This window comes from Chiloscyllium punctatum, chromosome 1, assembly GCF_047496795.1.
Source record: "Chiloscyllium punctatum isolate Juve2018m chromosome 1, sChiPun1.3, whole genome shotgun sequence".
In the NCBI taxonomy this organism is placed as follows: domain Eukaryota; kingdom Metazoa; phylum Chordata; class Chondrichthyes; order Orectolobiformes; family Hemiscylliidae; genus Chiloscyllium; species Chiloscyllium punctatum.
Genome location: NC_092739.1, coordinates 151111796 through 151133174, shown reverse-complemented (window position 1 = coordinate 151133174; position 21379 = coordinate 151111796). Strand labels below are relative to the sequence as shown.

The 21379-nt window shown below is 41.2% G+C and overlaps 1 protein-coding gene across 1 annotated transcript in view; it reads left to right on the top strand.

The window, feature by feature from the left end:
* suclg1 (succinate-CoA ligase GDP/ADP-forming subunit alph) overlaps positions 1-21379 on the top strand; it is an 84587-nt gene that overhangs the window by 45035 nt on the left and 18173 nt on the right. The window contains exons 3-7 of the mRNA XM_072576961.1: positions 4709-4825; positions 7205-7417; positions 9385-9442; positions 11851-11934; positions 13374-13525. Coding sequence (XP_072433062.1) covers positions 4709-4825; positions 7205-7417; positions 9385-9442; positions 11851-11934; positions 13374-13525 — 624 coding nt within the window. The remainder of the gene's footprint in view (positions 1-4708; positions 4826-7204; positions 7418-9384; positions 9443-11850; positions 11935-13373; positions 13526-21379) is intronic.

The following is a 21379-nucleotide window of genomic DNA, read 5'->3' as shown; positions in this document are numbered from 1 at the left end:
CGGGTGGCCATTTTAATCAACTTTAGTAATAGGCAGCTGCAACAGTAACAATAGAAGCTGCAATGTAACACAACAGTCCTAAGCTTGAAACAAAAACTGAAATTGCTGGAATAACTCAGAAGATTTGGCATCATTTGTGGAGAGAAAAGTAGTTCACAAGAAGTGTTCCTAAACCCAACATGTTAACTCTGCTCTCTCTTCACAGGTGGGGCCAGACCTGCTGCATTTTCCAGAAATTTCTATTTTTGTTTCTGATTTCTAGCATCTGCAGTTCTTTAGTTATTTTATAGTTGTTCACAAGTCAAACTCAGGACTAAGTTACACAATAAAGACTTGAAATAGTCATTGTTTTGTGAAGGATAAATCCTAGCTCTTGAACTGCAATTCAGTACTGCACTGATGTGTCAAGCAACTTGACTATTGATTCAAATCTTTCGGTTGCCATGAGTGGACTGTCTTCTGAAAGCATTGTGAGAGAATGTTCGTGAGTGTGAGTATGTGTGTGAGAGTATGTGCATGCATGTGAATGTGTGTGAGTGTGTGTGCTTTAGAGACTGTGCAGGAGTGTAAGGGAGTAAATGCCTCTGAGAAAGTATACGTGAGTGTGAGTGTGAGTGTGTGTGTATCAGCCTCTGTTCGGCAACTCTGCATTGTTGCATGTCCCAAAGGCCACCTTGCAGGATGGTCATTCGAAGATACACCCGACAGTTGGGCATAAAGAATTGAGAGAGAATACTTACAGAATTGCATATATTTAATGCACAAGAAGCCATTCAGCCCAATGTGTCTTTACTGGCTGAAATAGAGTTGTTCAATTTTCCAGCTATTGGTAACTCATTGTACTAAGGCACTTTAGGTTCATCTCCAAGGATTTTTTAAAATATGCTGCACGTTTCTGGTCTCTCACCCATTTAGATAGCAAATTCCTGACCTGCAGCACCCTCTGCTGTTCACCTCTAATCCTTCTATTGATTGCCTCTGTTCATTCTGTCTGGGCCCCTCTTAACTACCTCTACTCAGCCTCCTCTGTTCTGTAGAAAATAACCTTAGCCCATCCATTCTTTTCTCTTAGGTAACATTCTCCATTCCAGGCCACACCCTTATAAATCAGATCTGGCTATGATCTCATTGAATGGTAGAGCAAGGATGAAGGGCTACATGATCTACTCTTGTTCTTAAGTCCTATATTCTTAACTCTTCCCAGTACCCTTTCTTATGTGACCACATTGTTGGATCATTGGATCACATTAGCATCCCACTTGAGATGAACTACCTTGAATGTGGCCAAGTAATAATGTCTTTGGACTAGCATTCCAGATGGCTAGGTTAATGGTCTGAGGTTATGGATTCAAATTCTATTGTGGTAGCCTTTAGAACTTAATTCATGAAGCTGGAAAGTAAAGTGAGTCTTCGTAATGGTGCCAATGACAAAATCATCATCGATTGCTATAAAACTCCATCTGGTTTGCTGATGTCCTTTAGGGAACGAAATTTGCCATTCTTAACTGGTTTGGCCTACCTGTAATTCTAGACCCACAACAATCAATGTAACTTTAGCCATTCAGTTTAAGAGCAATTCGAGATATGGAACAAATGCTGGCTCTGTCAGTGATGCCCATGTCCCTTGGAAGAATACTAATAAACTAGATGTGGGTCTAATCTATTCCCATGCAATGCTGCATCATATGACACACGTGCTCATTTTATTGCATCAGTTGTACATCATAATTGCTACAAAACATTGGACTTCTCACAACTTTTTTGTGGGGACGGGTATTCAAGCCTTTTGTCTTTGTAATTTATAGGTAGGACTGACTTGCATTGACTTTGTGTGTTCACTTTCAGAGATTGTACTGAATTTGGTCCATGTTGACATAAAGAGCTGTGGGAGGCAGATTAATACCAATGGGGTTTCTTGAGGATCATTTCTGCTCACGCTCCGTATAAATAACTGAGATGGTGACAGAAGTTAACCTGTATAAATTTGTAAATGACTCCAGATAGACAATCGTTTAAATCATAAGGAGCATAGAAACAAAACATGAGACATCTGAATGGAATGGACAGAGGACGTTTAAATGGCAAACAGCATTTAACATTGCCAAAAAGGAAGTTAAGGAGACCAGAAAAATAATGTTGGCAAGTTAAACTTGATAGGCAAACACAACATCTGGGGAATTGTTGACAGGCCAATAGTACGGTTGCATACCTTACATGTTTGTGTGTATCTAGAGCAGTTCCATATTTATTAATTTATGCCCAAAGCTTCGCTGAATAGTCTGCCACACATTTACCATTTGCTTTGTAAAGCAGTACACTGTTAAATAGCACCTTCACTCTTCCACTGTTGAACTTACTTGTGGCTATTTCCAGTTTTATTCAGGTGAGAATTAATTTGTTCAGTAATGAACTGTGCTAGTGTTTTAATTATAGAATGTTGGTCTTTTGTTGCTGAGTAAGCTGTTGGGCCAGCTGAAGAAAATAGATTTTGACATAAAAGCCTAATTGTAACTTTGTGCAAAAGGTTTACTTTTAAGATCGTCTCTTTGATGTTTGACATGTAAAATGAAAAATCTCTTGTTAGTTTATTTACTGTTTTTTTTCATTTTTTTTTCATTTCTTTTAAGATTTTCTAGCAGTTATATTTTAATTCTGTTTATTTACTTTTAAGAAGTCTCAGGGCTGAATCTTATTTTCTTTTGACTGAGTGTGAGATATACCAAGTTTTTGTTTGAAAGATTTTCACCATGAAGCCCAGTGAGATTTCTAACCGTACATTACAGAACATGCCTCACTAACTACCTACCCCCGACCTATGGTGTCCTGCAGGACTGATATCTAGCCCTATTTACCAGGCACCTTTTCCCAGAACAACTTGCCACTCATGAGACATTCACCAAAAGACCAGCATTTGTGGTGCCTGTGCCATAGATAAAAGCCCATTGTGCATGTGGATAAGCACTGGCAATGCAAAGCTGCCCTGCTCAGTCAAGGGCAGACTTGGACGATGTCGGTGCATGGGAATGTGGCTCTGCATTTCTTTGATAGGGACCTGAAGGCCCGGGTTGAAGAGATGACGAGGCCTTTTCATGGAGGCCTGGTAGAGGAGGCTGCATCACGAGGACCTGGCAGCCTGGCCTGATGTTGCGACCTAATCAGTGCTGTCTTGAGGGTGCAGATGAACACTAGCAGTGACCCTCTCCACAATGCCATAATAAGTACCACACTCTGTTTTTGCTCTGGTATCTCTCTATCAATTGTTATAAAACTCCATCTGGTTTACTAATGCCCCTTAGAGAAGAAAATTTCCCATCCATACTTGTTCTGGCCTTTTTGTGATTTTAGACCCTCAGTAATGTTGTCAAATTTTAGCCATTTAGTTCATGAACAATTTGGGATGAGGAAGGAACGCTGGCTGTTTCAGAAATGCCTATGTCCCATGAAACAGTACTGACAAACTAGGCTGAACGTCTAATCTAATCGCAAATGTTACACCAATATTCATTTTATTGCATCAGTTTTATTGGCTGAGGATGAAAGTAGGGAGATCTCCGGGAGAATTGGCAAGACGGCCTCCAGTACCCACCCAGTGCCCCCCACCCCCCCAACCCACCATCAGCATCACCTTAAATACTGACACCTGACTGTGTTGGAGCACATTCAGGTGAGCACCTCACTGTGAAAGCTCTGCTGGCTTCGGGAAAAATGCTATAGGCACTTGTAGGACTGCCGGAAACCAGGCATCTGCTGGAACCCTCGGTCTGCTTTACAGACTTACACACTTGGACTTCATGTCCAAACCATTAGTGCTCAGGACCTGAGGTGCAATACAGGAGGACAGGGGAAAGCTGGTGAACACCAGTGGCACCCAGCCAAAGGAGGAAGCTCGCACTGACACCTCAGAAATCTCCCCTTGGGACACTGCAGAGGTGACCGGGTCTTCCACATCCACCCTCCCTGCTCTGCCTCTGACCTTTGGACCTTTGAGTTCAGGAGAGTCAAGAAGATCCTCACCATGTATCCTCCTCCCAGACACAAACACCATTGAGGTCACTGACTGCTGGGCCAGCACGCTCCACCCCAGCTGCAAAATCAGAGAGTACGCAAAGGTGCAGTGGGTGGAGAGAAGGTCATTGACAAAGCAGCTGAGATGGTTAGACCTGGGACACTGCCCTGAGAAACTCTTGCAGAGATGTTCTGGAGATATGACTGGCATCCAGCAACTGGAATCTTCTTCAATGATGTGCTGTCCTGCATTCAACTAGAGTTGAACTTCTAGCCTGATGATCTTATTCGAATGGGTATAGGCCCATCCATGAGGTTGCAAATTCTGCTGCTGATGGCATCCATATGGTATAGTGCACCTATCCTTTGTCCCTCCAGTTTTGTGCTGAATTAGTTGCTATCAGCTCAGGCAGTAGCTGGTGCGATATAACTTAACTCAATTGGGTTGGATGTAAAATCAAAGATGATTTTTACGTCTGATTACACTCCGTGAAAAGTGCATGATGTGATCAGCAGGATCTTGCCTGGCTGTGAGATCGTTCTCCACTCAATTACATGCAAGCACTCTGTGGCTCACAGCTGAATAAAATTATTTGGATAAAGTCTCAGAGGAGACTATATTGGATGACTTAAAGTGTAATACTGTTGAGTATATTTGTATGTTAATTTAATTACATATTTTTCTTTTTATTGTATATTCCAGGGAACCTTCCATAGCCAACAGGCTTTGGAATATGGCACTAACCTTGTAGGAGGAGTGTCACCTGGGAAAGGGGGTAAAAGCCACTTGAATTTGCCTGTCTTCAACTCTGTTAAGGAGGTAAATACAGTCAAGTTAACATTTACAATGGTATCTTCTCACCAAAGAAGATTCTCTCCTTTCTCTAAATGTTACAAATATCTATACAAATGTAAAAGAGTCAAGAAAAATTTGGAATGTATAGCAAATTTCTAACAATTTCTGCAATTTACAGATGATGAAGCTTGTAGGAAACTCTGTAGGAGTTACACGCAAAAAAATGGAATCAGCACAGCCCTGAGCTGTCTAACAAGTTCAGAATCAATCTTGAATTATTTTGGGGTATATTGGTGATTGTCTTGTTGCCTCGGCCAACTCAGCATAGACTGTGGAGTGTTTGCTGCAAGATCACCCAAAAGAGGGTCTTCACAAGCCAGAATTTTGGTGTTGTATGTCTCAAATATTATTTTCATACAGTTGACTAGGAAGCCTGGCTCTTACAGCAGTTAAAATGGGAGATTTTGCAGGGTCTTTCTCAGTGAAATCTCCTCACAACCCTCTCTATTTCCACACCCAATTCTTTTTGTTATCTCACCACACCCAATATTTGCAATTCTCACAGCGGGATCACAGCAATAGAACGAACCTGTTGCTGAAATGTTTGAGAGACCTTGGTTTGCTGACCATTAATTCACTACTACAGAGTTTTGAGTTGTTAAGCTTCATTTCTGATGGAAGCCATTTGTCCCGAGAATGGGATTACATTGGCGTTAAAAAAGAAGTGTTGTAACCTTGACCAGTGATTGTTAAATGGCATTCGGCTGACTGTAATAGCAACGATTTTGCTTAAACCTTTAAGCACAGTTCACAAAATGTGAGCTGAAAATAGTTGAATGAAACCCAATGTCATCAAATAGGTTCATGACTTAAGTTTATGCCAATGAAAGCTTGAACTCCTGTAGCACCTTCAAAGAAAGAAACACCTCCCAAGATGATTAATAGAAGAGTCAGGAAGACTTTGAGACATCCAGGCAAGGCAGGTATTAAGAATGGTGTTCAAGCCTTGGTTGAGGATGTGGCTTTTAAGAAGGGCTGTAAACTCCGAGGAGATTCCAAAACATGGAGCTTAATTGGCTGAAGTGGGACAAAAGGCTAGAGTCAGAAGTGGAGCGTTCTTTGGGGATGAGCAGGAAAAAAGATTCTAGGTCTGAAGGGAATTAGTGATATCAAGAGATGGTGAGGCGATTGCCCAGTGGTTTATTCATGGAATGTGTTGGGGACCCAGGTTTTGAATCCTGTCATGGCAGATGGTGGAATTTGAATGCACTTTCGAGTCTGGAATTAGGAGTCTACTGATGACCATGCACCCATTGTTGATTGTCAGAAAAACCCACCTGGTTCACTAATGTCCTTTAGGCAAGGAAACTGCCATCCTTACCTGGTCTGGCCTACCAGGTGACTCCAGATCCCAGGAATGTGGTTGACTCTTAACTGCCTTTTGGAAAATTAGAGATGGGCAGTCCATACTGGCCTAGTCAGTGATGTCCTCATGCTGTGAATTAATAAAAAAGATAACTAGGGATGCAGTGGCGTAGCAGTATTGTCAGTGGATGAGTAATCCAGTGACTTAAAATAATGCTTTGCAGACACTTGACATTCAGTGGCATTGTCATTGTTAAATATCACCTGCATCAACATCCCACAACTCACTGCCACCTTCTCAAGGGCAGTTCATAATGAGTAATAAATGCTCAGCAATGACACCCACATTCATGAAGAAAATACAAACACGGAGTTCTAAATTCGAGGCACTGATGAGAGGGGAGGTGATTGGTGAGTGGAACTTGGTACCAAATGGGTTACGTGCAGTAAAATGTTTTGGAGGAACTGGAGTTTGTGGGAAGTAAAAGGTGGGAGGCCGATCTGGGAAGTATTGAAATAGTTGAGCGTGGATGTGTTAATGACAGGGATGTAGGATTCAGCAGCATGAACTTTATGGATTTCATTAGTCTCAATATAGTGCATGCTGTGTTTAACTTTTTAATAACAGTTTTGTTCTACTTGATTGTAATTATATATTCTATATGTATGTTTAATTATAGATTATTATGCACTGAACTATTATAGTAAGCGGCTTGTGTTTAGTTATATTGATGTTTTCCTCAACAATCCCATTGTACAACATGCATTTTCCCCAGCTACAAATGTGGGGCTGCCAATCTGTTCTTCACTTAGCAGTTAAGATGTTTACTAAAGTGACTAAGCCTGGTTTCTTTCTTTTTGTTTCTCATGTAGCTCCTTTTAAGTAGTCTGTTTGAGAATGGAAACTCAGTGCATCAACCATCTTGAGCAAATACCCTGTATCTGTCAGGTTGTTATAGCATGAAAACAGAAAGAGTTAACAATGTAAAGTTTGTAAATTGCTACCAGTAAATAATCACTTCATCTTTATACTTTTAGGCCAGAGAAAACACAGGAGCTGATGCATCTGTTATCTATGTCCCTCCCCCCTTTGCTGCTGCTGCTATTCTGGAGTCGATAGATGCTGAGATACCACTGGTGGTCTGCATCACTGAAGGAATTCCACAGCAGGACATGGTACGGGTGAAACATCGACTTATTCGCCAGAATAAGACTCGCCTCATTGGTCCCAACTGTCCAGGAGTGATCAATGTAAGTGCCTTGAATAAGTGATTGACGTCATTTAGTTTAACTGGTAAAGTTTCATTGATTGGAGTGTTTATTTCTACGTTTTAAAAAGAAATCCTTTATTGCTTCAGCATGACGCAGGTTGAAGTTCGATTAAGAGGAAGGAATTTTTAGTGCAGTCCGTCAAGGACCAAATTGTAGACAGTCAGTTGTAGCAACATAAACACTCTCTTGCAGCTTTAGAGAGGATGTGAAGGTGTTGCCATTGGACAAGGATGTAGAAAGTCAGACGTCACACAATGCCAGGTTATCTCCTAACAGGTTTATTTGAAATCACAAGCTGTCAAAGCACTAATTTTTCATCTGATGAAGGAGCAGGACTACGAGAGTTTGTAAATTCAAATAAACCTGTTGGACTATAACCAGGTGTCATGTGATTTCTAGCTTTAGATAGGATATTTTTGATTTTTGTTTTCACAATTATGAAGGCAGTTGCTCCCGATGCGGTCTCCTCTACATTGGGGAGACTGGGCGCCTCCTAGCAGAGCGCTTTAGGGAACATCTCCGGGATACCCGCACCAATCAACCACACCGCCCCGTGGCCCAACATTTCAACTCCCCCTCCCACTTTGCCGAGGACATGGAGGTCCTGGGCCTCCTTCACCGCCGCTCCCTCACCACCAGACGCCTGGAGGAAGAATGCTTCATCTTCCACCTTGGAACACTTCAACCCCAGGGCATCAATGTGGACTTCAACAGTTTCCTCATTTCCCCTTCCCCCACCTCACCCTAGTTCTAAGCCTCCAGCTCAGTAACTGTCCCCATGACTTGTCCGGACTTGTCCGACCTGCCTATCTCCTTTTTCCACCTATCCACTCCACCCTCTCCTCCTTGACCTATCACCTTCATCCCCTCCCCACTCACCCATTGTACTCTATGCTACTTTCTCCCCACCCCCACCCTCCTCTAGCTTATCTCTCCACGCTTCAGGCTCACTGCCTTTATTCCTGATGAAGAGCTTTTGCCCGAAATGTTGATTTCGAAGCTACCTGGATGCTGCCTGAACTGCTGTGCTCTTCCAGCACCACTAATCCAGAATCTGGTTTCCAGCATCTACGGTCATTGTTTTTACCTCCTACACAAGTAGACAGCAGAAATCTAACAACGCGCACATGCACACGCACACGCACACCACGCCTAGCTACACATCCCAGCACAGCCATGCCACCTAACCTGCACATCTTTTGACTGTGAGAGGAAACTGGAGCACCTGGAGAAACCCCAAGCAGGCTCATGGAGAATGTGCAAACTGCATGCAGATGGTCACCCGAAAATAGAATCGAACCCAGGTCCCTGATGCTGTGAGGCAGCAGTGCTAACCACTGATCCACCATGGTACCCTTAAATACTTGGGGGTCTTGGTTAATTAACAGGTTGCAAACTTCACAATAGCCAACTGTAAACTCGAATTCAAAGAAATTGGTGATTTGTGGACAAGTACTGGACAAAAAGCGATCATTAAAGCTGCCAGATTGAGCTTCTTGAAAGCCCAAGTACTTCTGTAATGTCTGCCTCATCCAGGACTCCAGTCTGAAACTAGGCCAATGATTCTTGATGCTCTTGGAGCAACAAAGAATGGGTAACAAATACAGCTTTGTCAACATTGCCTAGATCTAGCAGGGGGAAAGAAAAATATCATGCTTGAAGACTGAAATGTATTGTTTCTCCTGCCTTGTATGTTGTGATGATCTGCTGTTTAGTCATGAATGCTCTGTAACTGGCTGTTATGTATCATTTATTAATTACATTTAGTTTGAGTGGCTAACATTGATTTCTTTTGTCTTTCCCTTCTTTTTGGCGTGTTTGTTTATTTGAAGTGCATTGATTAAAGCTTGCTATCTTTTATGCCTCCCTTTTGTATTTTGCTCATTTGATTTTTGCGTGCAGATACTGACATGCCTTTACCCCTGAATTAATTCATTCCTCCTCAGCCTGGAGAGTGTAAAATTGGAATCATGCCTGGGCACATCCATATGAAAGGTCGAATTGGTGAGTACTGGATGAAAATTGGCTTCTATTTCTACTTGAGATTTGTGGTATTGTAATGTGCAGTGTGGAAAGTTTCAACTCATCTGGACATGCATTTAATCTGGGAATTGTGAGGGAAACGTGGTGCTAAACCAAATGAGAGATTAAAAATTTTGAAAAAAGATTAGGGGAAATAGACAAGTGGCTTTCAATTCCAAATCTTTCGAATGTACGTGAAAAGCTGAGGGTAAAGCTACTCCTACAGAACATAGTTTCATAGTCATCAGTGATTCCCTGATACCGAGATCAAGATGCTTTCGATGTCTAATAGACTATTGAGTGTTAGGAATTTACTCCATAGAAACAGCATTGCAACCGAGGCTGTCATCTGATTTCCACTTAAAGATGCTTTCCAATAGAGGTCAATGAATCGTGATTGAATTTCTCCATTCAGTCTCCAGTATCAAAATGAATCCCTGTTGCAATTGATGAGCACACCTTATATTGAACTCGGCTGTACAGAAAGGAGAAATGGATTCTTAGTCTTTACTGAATTAGAACATTCACTCAAAAGACTGTCCTGCCTTCGTTGATTCTTATGCTGTAGGTCAAGTCAGGAAAGTATTTATCTGGGTTTGTGCTCTGACTCCAGGATATTTGTTGTCTTCATTTCATGACAGAATTGTGTTCAGCTTGAGGTGGCTGCCAGAGTTGATTAGCTTAGGCTTTGTTGTTTCACAGTGACCAGGAGCTTCTGTCTAATTGTCTGAATCCCATGTCACCGTAAAAGTTCCAAACCAGCATTTGGATCTCTTTGTCAACTGAAAGTCTCCTTCCATTCTTTTATGGCCAAGCATCTTGTGATCACAACAAGGTTTTCCTCCAACTCTGACATATGCTCCCTAGTAGTTGCCATGACTCCTTCGTACTCAGCTTTTCACCAACCTACACAGATCTGTGGTTGGTTTCTAGTGGACAAATTATACTTTTTGAAAACTTGGACAATTACATCTTTTAGCAGCCCTTAAATTGAGGCAGATCGCAACTACAACAGCAGCCCATTTGGTCAAAGGAGTATAACCTAACAGACTTTGACATGTTCAAAGTTTGCTTCAGGTTCACTCGGGTGGCGCTCTGCAGTACACCCGAGCAAGAATGGTCATGGTGTATTGTAGGCCTCTCCAGTGAGTGATATTGTACAGTATATGACTTGGATGATAGTATCATGGCCAGAAGGACGAATGGCAAGAAGTCAAGGAATAGGACGTGGCGCTGAACAAAATTACTGAAGTATAAAAGGTAGCCACGGTTCTGTAGAATGTCTTTATCATTTAGTGATGCTGTCCTAAGATAAGGCCAACTCCATGGCCATGTCTTGTGAATCCACTCCAAGTGCTTTAATACAGTGAGCTGCGAAGAGACAGCAGTATTGTTGTTTTCATTCTCAAGTACAGCCCATTTTTGGCCATCTGTTTCAGGGTTAGCTAACAGTTGGACAACATTTGCAGAGTTGGCACTGACTGTAATAATGTCATATCCAAAATACCGGAAACTGCATTATAGACTTCCTACCTCCCCATTTTTTTTCTCCAAGAGCCTTATTGTTTTTCTCACCCACACTGGGCCCACCTCCAACTTCATACTTCTCTTGGTGCCTGCTGTGACTCTTTTTAATTTACAGTAACCCCCCCCCTCTGTCATCCCACCCCACCTCTGTGCCGACCTAAAATTGAAAGATCAGGGCTACCTTTATGGACATCACAAAAACAAATTGCTGGAAAACCTCAGCAAGTCTGTCAGCATCTGTGGAGACGAAGCAAAGTCAACCAGAAACATTATCTCTGTTTTCTCTCCACAGATGCTGTGATAGACCTGCTGAGTTTTTCCAGCAATTTCTGTTTTTGTTCCTGGTTTCCAGAGTGTGCAGTTCTTATTTTTTAAAATGAATGTCACAGTTGGAGAGTATCCAACAGGAGCATGAAAATTCAGGTCTTTATGTCTGAGCCCCACGGCACTGCCCACCAACATGAATCAGCCCCTTCAGAAGAGCAAAGGGGGAATGTTAGCTTGCGGCTTTTCTTTTAATTCACAGGCTTGGCAGCACATTTCAAAGCACATTTGTTAGACATATCTTTTGTCGTCTTCAGGGATCAACTAAGAGCTAACCACATTGGTATGGAGTTGCACTTAAGGTCACAACTTTTAAATCCTTAGCAAGAATTGGTGATCTGCCTGTACTTTTCCAATCTAACAGGAATCAAACCTAAGCTCTTCATTCTATGTGGCAGATCACATGGGATAAGTTCATTGACCCAAGATAATTGAAATAGGCAACATAATGGAGATTGGAGATTATGGCATTGTAACCATTAAACTACTTCAGTGGGGGTATTTTTGTGTTTTCTGTAAATGAGTGTATTTATGTTTAGGTATTGTTTCAAGATCTGGTACGCTAACGTATGAAGCAGTTCACCAGACGACACAGGTTGGCCTGGGCCAGTCTCTCTGTATTGGTAAGTCACAAGATTTCATTCCAGGGCTGAACCTGTTTTGCATTCTATGTGTGTTGCTACAAGTGCAGATGTGCCAAGAAATCTGTGTTGAAACAATACAATCATGGTCACGCTCTCATGGAGTTCTCACTGCTATGAGTACAGCAGTGAGTATTGCTATGATTTAAATTATGCCACCATTTCATGATTTGCAGCTTCTTTGTGTTTGTTTCTTTAAGCCATCTTAGGGAAAGTTGCAAGTATTTCTAGGCGCGGACATGACTGGCCCACCGCTTTCCCCAAGAATAGCTGCCAGCAGCACAAAGCCTATGCATAATAAAACAGCAATATAAACTCTGCCACTGATGTATCATCTGCCACTTTTAGAGTCTGTGTCATCTGTGCATTGCATGATTTTTTTTGAGCCTTCCTTGCCTCTTGATATACATCCTTTCTTCTCCTGTAAACATTGTATGGTTCACACTAATTAAGCAGTTCAAAGGCGTGTTTTCTCAGAATTAAGGTAGTGTTTCACAACTTGGCAGACATAGTATTCCAAATGAATATTTGCTATTGCCTGATTTAGTTGTGATTTCAATAGCACTCCGCCTTGCGGTGTTCAGCACCACTGTCCTCAAGTGAATGGAACTATGATGGGAATCTGATAAAATCCATTTTAAGATCTTATTTTAACTTAATTGTTTCTGCATTTAATATCTGTCCTTGATACCACTGCTGCTCCCCGCTCACCTTCATGTGGGCTGGAAAGGAAAATCCAGATGTTTTTAATTCCCCAAAATGCCTCGCCTGAATACTGCTGCAGTTGGCTGCATGTATGCTACAGAATGCTGAAAAGTGATTCTAGATTCCCAGAAGGAACCAGGAATATGGCTAATTGTTGTGCTAGTTTAGGAGCATGCTGTGCTGTTGGAATGATGATTACTGCTCTGCTTTCTTCGTCAAGGTAGTCGTCTTCCCTGCTACTCCCCACAGGATTGGCGAAAACTAATCGATCATGCGACTGCTGTTTTGACGCTCTATCATGATGTGTGACATAATTTTTAAAAAAAAATTCTGAGCCCTGTGGACTTCAAATTTGGACAGTGAGTGCAGAATATTAATGAAAAAGATGGGACCAGAAACAGAAATTACTGCAAAAAACCTAGCAGGTCTGGCAGTACTTCAGGAGAGAAAACACTTCAGAACCCTTCCCCAGAACGGCTGCAGAACCTGAAACATTGGCTCCGTTTTCCCTCCACAGATGCTGCTAGATGTGCTGAGTTCTCCCAGCAATTGTTGTTTCTGGTTTCGGCATCTGTAGTTCTTTGTTTTCTTTGTTTTGAGAAAAGGAAGGGTTTGACTGACAACCTGAGAAAGAAACAAACTGGACAGTGAAATATTCTTGTGCATTTTTGATTTATGTAGAAGACTTCACCTTAATTTGGCGATTTAAATCCTAGGTATTGGTGGAGATCCTTTCAATGGAACAGACTTCATTGATTGCCTTGATGTCTTCCTGAAGGACCCCAAAACAGAAGGCATTATTCTCATTGGAGAGATTGGTGGAAACGCAGAGGAGAACGCAGCAGATTTTTTGAAACAGCGCAACACGGTGTGTACACGCTTTTAATTTGTCATTTAATTAATCAGTTGTTTTCTTGAATCGGAATGAAAACCATGTGTTCGTTTGTGATCTTGCCATGTTCAGCAGTAGGATTGGATAATCAGCTGATAAACTGAAGAACTTTGAGACTTGGTGCTGAATCAGAATGTTCCCAGTTTGATATATGCCGGGAGCCAGTTAACCTCAAATTCCCTGGAATAATCACCAGCTCCTTTAGCAGGAAAAGAGAATGAAAAAATATTATTTGAAAGAAACATGTTTTCATTTGATTCTTCTCAGCACAATCTGGTCACAGTGGTTAAAGAGGATTGAAGTGACTATGCCACAATAATGCTGCAGTGTAGTGTGAACATTTTCAATGACTGGTGGGAGTTGAGGTGGGTATTTCTCACATGCATGGTAGGATGCAAGGATGCTTACACAGAGAGGATTCAACAGGGAGGAGAGTCAGTTAACATCTGTAAAGAAAACAGAGGGCCGATGTTGAAAACCATAGCATTAGTGAATTGATGCAGGCCAAGGAGGGAAAATATGACCCTTCCAGAGCAGGGTAAACAAAATACTTAAGCTGCTGAGAAAGGGAGGAGGGCAGCTGTGAATGTGGAAGTATAAATACTAAGGTATGATGAGGGTCTCCATGCGAAGACTCTACTTTTTAGATTTCTTCATTTTTTTTTCCCCTTTTTCCCGTCCTCATTTTTTCTTTATTTGGGTAACATGAAGGATGAAGCGAAGATCTGTCTGTTAATTCTTACATTGATATAGAAACATACATAAACGCTATTTGGCCCTTTGAGCATGCTCTGCCATTTGATCTGATCATGGCCAATCATCAAGGTTATCCTCCTGAGTGCTATGGGTGTCAGCCTTGAATCCTTGGTCAGGTGTTGAAGATCAGCAGTATTCTGTATAGTTTTGCGGATATTTAAATTTTACCTGGTACCAACTAATGCCTAAACCTCTCACTGTTGGAATTTCTCTTATGGTCAAATTAATGCTTTGCAGCTTGGCTTCAAGATCCTGATTTTTTTGCATCAGCAAGATAGAAGCTATTACAATACAAATTAAAACATGCATATAGGACACAAAGGGTGATAATGGATTGTTTTTGTGATTGGAAGCCTGTCACCAGGGTGTACCGCAAAGGTTGGTGCTTGGACCTTTTGCTATTTGTTATTACATTAACTACTTGAATGTGAATGTAGAATATATAATTAGTAAGTTTGTAGATGTCATGAAAGTTTGATATTTTTCGTAGTGAGGAGGAACACTCAGGCTCCAGTCTGTTATTAATCAGCTGGTAAACTGGCAGAGTATTGGTAGTTGGAATTTAATCCTGGTAAATGATATGTGATGATTGGGTCAAATAAGAGAATTGCATACACAATGAATAGTAAGTGCCTAGGGAGTACTGAGGAACAAAGGGACCCTGGTGTATGGATCCATAGATCCCTGAAGGTGTCAGCACACATAGACAGGATGATGAAGAAAGCATACATGATGCTTGCCTTCATTAGATAGGGCGTAAAATATGGGAGCAAGGAAGTCTTGTTACAACTTTCAAAACATTGATTGGCTACTGTGAATATTGTGTGCAGTTCTGATCGCTACACTGTTGGAAAGATGTGGTTGAACTAGAGAGGTGCAGAGAAGAGATTCACCAGAATGTTGCCTGGGAGGAAAAGTCCAAGAGCGAGGAGAGACTGGATAGACTGCGTTTTTATTCTTTGGAATAGATGAGGCTAGGAGAGGATCTGATTGAGATACCCACAATTACTAGAGGCGTAGACCAAGTAGATTGTGAGAAACATTTCCCCATGGCAGACTAAGCCCAGAGGGCATATGTTTAAGGTTTAGGGTGTAGGTTTGCTCGCTGAGCTGTAGGTTTGGTATCTAGACGTTTCATTACCTGGCTAGGTAACATCATCAGTGGCGACCTCCAAGTGAAGCGAAGCTGTTGTCTCCTGCTTTCTATTTATATGTTTGTCCAGGATGGGGTTCCTGGGGTTTGTGGTGATGTCATTTCCTGTTCGTTTTCTGAGGGGTTGATAGATGGTATCTAGATCTATGTGTTTGTTTATGGTGTTGTGGTTGGAGTGCCAGGCCTCTAGGAATTCTCTGGCATGTCTTTGCTTAGCCTGTCCCAGGATAGCTGTGTTGTCCCAATCAAAATGGTGTTTTTTTTCATCCTCCTCACATTTCACCCTGCCACCCAGCTTAGTATCATCAGCAAATTTGCTAATGTTATTACTAATACCATCTTCTATATCATTAACATATATTGTAAAAAGCTGCGGTCCCAGCATGGATCCCTGCGGTACCCCACTGGTCACTGCCTGCCATTCTGAAATGGAGCCGTTTATCACTACTGTTTGTTTCCTGTCAGCCAACCAACTCTCAATCCAAGTTAGTACTTTGCCCCCAATATCATGCGCCCTAACTTTGCTCACTAACCTCCTATGTGGGACTTTATCAAAACCTTTCTGAAAGTCCAGGTACACTACATCTACTGGATCTCCCTTGTCCCTCTTCAGAGTTACATCCTCAAAAAAATCCTCAAATAGTAAACAAGAACTGAATTTCAACACTACAGTCCTGCTTTCTGTTTCTCAGCATGTTTCTGGAGTGTCCTGAGCCAGGTATCATTGCACATACATATTCATTTGAACATGCATAAATCATTGTGCTGACATTTTCACAAGGTGACCTGGGTTCATTTTCTTTCCCTTTTTAGATAGGCACAAGTTTTAATATAAATTTGGAATAAAGATTCACAAAAATCTGTGTATGGTTGGTGTCACTGTTCTTTTATTGGATGATTCAGAATCCCTTTGTGCCCTGTATTCTTGAAATGCTCAGCAGAGGGTTTTATATATTTTTAAATGCCTTCTCAATGTTTAATCAGGTATGCAATGGGCATCATATACTTTGTGTCTTGATTTGTGACATGTTGATTTATTGATAATGTCTTGAGGAAGGGGAGATTCTTCTAATCTGCGTCTCCCTTGTGCCTATAAATCATTTCTGTCTCCATTATTTTAAAGTTTATTCTGCACATCCCCTTCTGTTGTTCTCCTCCCTTGTGATTTTGCCCAGAGTCAGGGTGCATGCGATTTATTATGCTGTACAAAATCTGGTTCCTTGCCATTTGACTGTTAACACAGTAAGCTGCTTGAGCACAGAAGTTTTGAAATTGTGCTCCTTCTGTGCTGTGGGAATTAAGGAAGGATTGCATTGTTTTTAAAAACCTGTCCCAGTTAAGATTTAAGACTCGATTCTCCTATTCTACCCTCCATTTGTAATGTTGCACTGTCCGAGGATTTGTGGAAGCTCAGATTCAAGAAAGCAAGAAGACCCTGTGTGTGCAACAGAGCTTGATATTATTTTTCATTTGCATGAGTCCGTAGATCTGTTTTTACTCCATAAAATTAAAATCCTTGACGTGTTGTTATTTAATATTTTGATGTTGGTGTGAAATCCAATGGAAGTTAATCAAATTGCTAAGCACCTTTTCTTAGAAAGATCCCAAAGCACTTCAAAGTGACGTTTGAGGGAATGTTAGATATCCACATGAGGGAAAAACAGAAATGCATCATTCTGCTAATGGGGTCAAGATGAAGTAAGCAGGAAGAGGCTTACCTGTAGCACATACATTGGCATAGGTCATCTGAGCCGAATGATCTGTTCCTGTGCTATAGATTTATACTCAACTTAACATGCCATGTTTTACTTTAAAAATACCAAAACCACTGTTTGCAGTGTTAAATGTATCATTGTGCACAGTAGTACTGCAAATTAATATTGGAAGTATAAGACTTTTCCTTCGGAATGAGTGTATTTGCAGGGTTGATCTACATAGTGGTGGCCTAGGAGATCAGGTCGGATAAAAGATTAACAAAAAAATTGAAGAGTGGTCTTTTTGTAACCTGCATCATAACCTATAAATGTAATACTTATTCTCTTCTTTGTTTTTGTTACTCTGGACTGAATATTCCAATGTTCTCCTGACCAGTCTTCTGTCTTCCACACTGCGTAGGCTTGTAAACAAAGAACTGAAAGGACTGTGGATTCTGGAAACCTGAAACAAAAGCTGAAATTGCTAGTAAAAGTCAGCAGGTCCAGCAGCATCTGTGGAGGGAAATCTAGAGTTAACGTTTCGGGTGACCCTGTTCTCCACATATCATGGCTAATATGTTTCTCGACCTCATTCTCCTGCCTCCTCTCTGTAACCCTTGATCCCTCCACTAATCAAGAAACAGGTGCAGGTGTCGCATTTGACCTGAATGGTGTGGGAAGTGGGGAATAAGGCTTTGGAGAAAAGAGAGAGACCATTTAAATGCTGCTCTCATCCCTATTTGGTGAATTCTCATGGATATGTCATGAGGCCTGTTTTGAATTCAGCTATGGTGGCATACTTGATTGTAATCTGTTGATATTCAAGCTTGTGGGCTAAGTGTGGGTAAGTGGGACTAGTGTTGACAGATGTGTACTTTTGCCGGTACAGACTCAAAGGGTCTCTTCTATACAGTACTGTATGATTCTATAATGTTCACTCTCTGGACTGAATGAAGTGTGGTGACTTGGGTTAGGAATGTCCCCCTGGCCAGGAATCTTAAGAAGATATGTTAAAAGAATATTGTAAAAGTAGTGGTGAGGATACAGAATTAAGCTTTTTCTTTTGTTAGGAAGGTGTCAACACCATGAGTTTTTGTTTTGGACATACATTTAAAACTAACGAGACAAATGTTCATGCAATGTTTGGCATTATACGACAGGTGAAAAGTCAGTTTGGCTTATTTTCATGAAAATATTCTTGTTGATGATTCTCACTGCAAAAGAAACCTGATTAATTCAGATAATTCATTCAAAATATTAAGTAACTCAGTTGGAAGTAGCATATAGGTTATGACCCCATATTTCAGTGTCTTAGGTTTTGATAGGCTGATGCATTTTGCTGTAATGAAAGACACTGAGTTAACAATGTGGCATTCGATAAAATCACAGCTGATTTTTTTCATGGACTCAGCTCCCCTTACCCACCCTTTCACCATAACCCTTAATTCCTTCATTGTTCAAAAGAAATCTACCTTAGCCTTAAAAACATTTACTGAAGTAGCGTCAATTTAAAGAATAAAGACTTTTTTTTAATAAAGGGCATTTTTCGCTCCAATGCCCGAGGTTTAAGGATGACTTTATCGAGCTTTATAAAAACATGAGGGGCAAGGTACAGTTAATAGCCAGGGAAGGGGAGTCCAAAACTAGAGGGCATAGGTTTACGATGAGAGGGGAGAGATTTAAAAGGGACTTTGAGTGGCAGCGTTTTCATGCATAGATTGGTGCGTGTATAGAATGAGCTGCCAGAGGAAGTGGTGGAGGCTGGTACACTTATAACATTTAAAAGGCATGTGGATGGGTACATGAATGGAATGGTTTAGAGGGATATGGGTCAAATGCTGGCAAATGGGACTAGATAAATTTAGGATACCTGGTTGGCATGGACAGGTTGGACCAGAGGGTCTGTTTCTGTGTTGTACATCTCTGACTTTATAGAGCAATGCCAGATTTTTATTATAACCTGGTTCCAGGTTTTAAATGGATCACATCAATGAGTTTTGAACATGTTCAGTGCTGGCTAAATCCTGTCTGACAGCAGAACTAGAGCTACGTACTGGAGACAACTAACCAGCAACATTTGCATTGTATGTTTTATGGGTAGGATCATGTAATTGTATCTGATCTAGTAACCCAGACTTCAGATTCTGCCGTAGCAGTTTGAGAATTTCAATTCTGGAAATAAGCTGCCATCACATGAAGTGACCACAGTGGTGTATTTGTTTCAAAATTCAGCTAGTTCTTTAATGTCCTCTGTTAACACACCTAGACCTTTTTATGCTCCATTTCAGGCCATCTTGGTTGACTCTTAATTGCCCCCTGAGGTGACTTCACAAACTACTTAATTGTATCAAGCTTTTACAATGTAGCCATTCCAGAGTTTCGCAGCTTCCTCGTGCCAAGTAGGGATGGACATTTCTGGCCTTTATTGCCTACATTTTAGAATTAATCCAGAGAGGTAAAGCCAAGCTCCTTATATGTCTCTGTACCCTTTCCAAGTTCATTATAGTTTTGGTTTAACTTCTATCCTGCATTGGCTGAATCTGAAGGATCAATAAATCTCCACAGATTTTGGTGTGTTACACTGACCCATAACTGCAAACCATTGTGAACTGTCAATTTGATCTTCTTCATTATCAAACTAGAGGTTCAAATACTTTTAAATTACAAGTTTAAGAAGTGTGGAGGGACACTAGTGGTAAGGGACTCATTAATGAGGAGAGTAGGCTAGTAACCGTACGTGTGATTTCAGGCTGATGTATTGCTTCATGCCTGCCAGGGTCAAACGCGTTACAGAGCATTCTGGAGAAGGATGAGCAGTTAGGCCTTGGTGGTCCATGTTAGGGCCAATGACATGGGAAGCAAGAGAAATAAGGTTCTATGAGCAACTTTTAAGTCATTTGGCTAGAAAATTGAAAAGTGGGACTTTTAATGTAGACTCCTGATGCTAAGTGCAGTAGTGAGTTTAGGAATAGAAGGATAGCGCAGATGAATTTGTGGCTGAAGAGATGGTGCAGCAGTGGGAAGATCTTTAGATTCCTGAAACATTGAGACAATTCCTGGGTAGGTGGGACCTGTACAAGATGAACAGCCAAATCTGAACAGGAGCAGAACCAAAATCTTTGTGGGAAGCTAAAGCTAAAGCTTTTTGGGGGTGGTTTATCAAGATTGACAGTGGGAATAGGACCGTAGCAAGTAGTTTGGAAGGAATAAAGGCTGAGATGGAATTAAAGGTAAAATGCGAGTTAGTAAATTTGCAAGGTAGAGGAAATGTAGGCCAAATAAGAAAAGTTAGCAATGCTCTTGGGATATATTTTAATGCAATGGCCCAGACAGTAGAGGAAGTAGGGCTTGCAGCATTGGTCAGGGAATGCAGTGATTGTGATGATAACTTGAAAGGATTATCAAATTAGGGCGCTCATTGGAAGTTAATAACACAAAAGAAGCAAGCATTTTGTTGAGTGTACTACGCACCCCAAAACTGTCTGAGACGTAAGAGATCAAATATATCATCCAATTGCAGAGCAGTGTAAAAATAATAAGGCAATTGTAATCTGGGATTTTTTACTGCAAGATGTTGATGGGGCATTCGATAACATGGAGAGAGGAAGAGAGCCATAGCTCAGACACACCCTGCCCACAGTTTGCTGTCAGTGTGGGCAACATGAACTGACATTCTTTCTAACCTGGAGTCAAATATGGACAGACACCCAACTCTGATTACTCAGTGCAGCCAGGACTCTGCATATTCTGTGTGGCTTAGTCGTCACTAGTTTATCCCAATCGTGCTATTGAGGAAGCTCAATTCACTTACCAAGTTTAAGGGCTTTGATTTAAGCTGTAGAGTCATTTTTAGAACACAAGGAAGCTATCTAGTCTGTGCTGCCTATTTTTAGAGAGAACTACTCAGTCCCTTTTCTCACTCAGTCCCTTTCCCTTGCTCCATCCCTCTAGCCCTTTTAAGTTTATTTCCTTAATTGTTCATCCAACTACATTTTTGAAATCATTGTCTGTTTCCCCCACTGTTCACGAGGCAGCAAGTTCCATGTCATTACCACTAGCAGTGTTTTTAAAAAAAGCTCAATCCCACATGCTCTTGTAGTGCTTGCCCAAAGCTCTGCATCTGTGTGCCTTAGTCCTGGAACCATCATCTATGGGAAAAGATTTTCCTTTTCTATCTTTATGTAAGGTCAGAAATCACACAACAGGTTTATTTGAAATCGCCCGCTT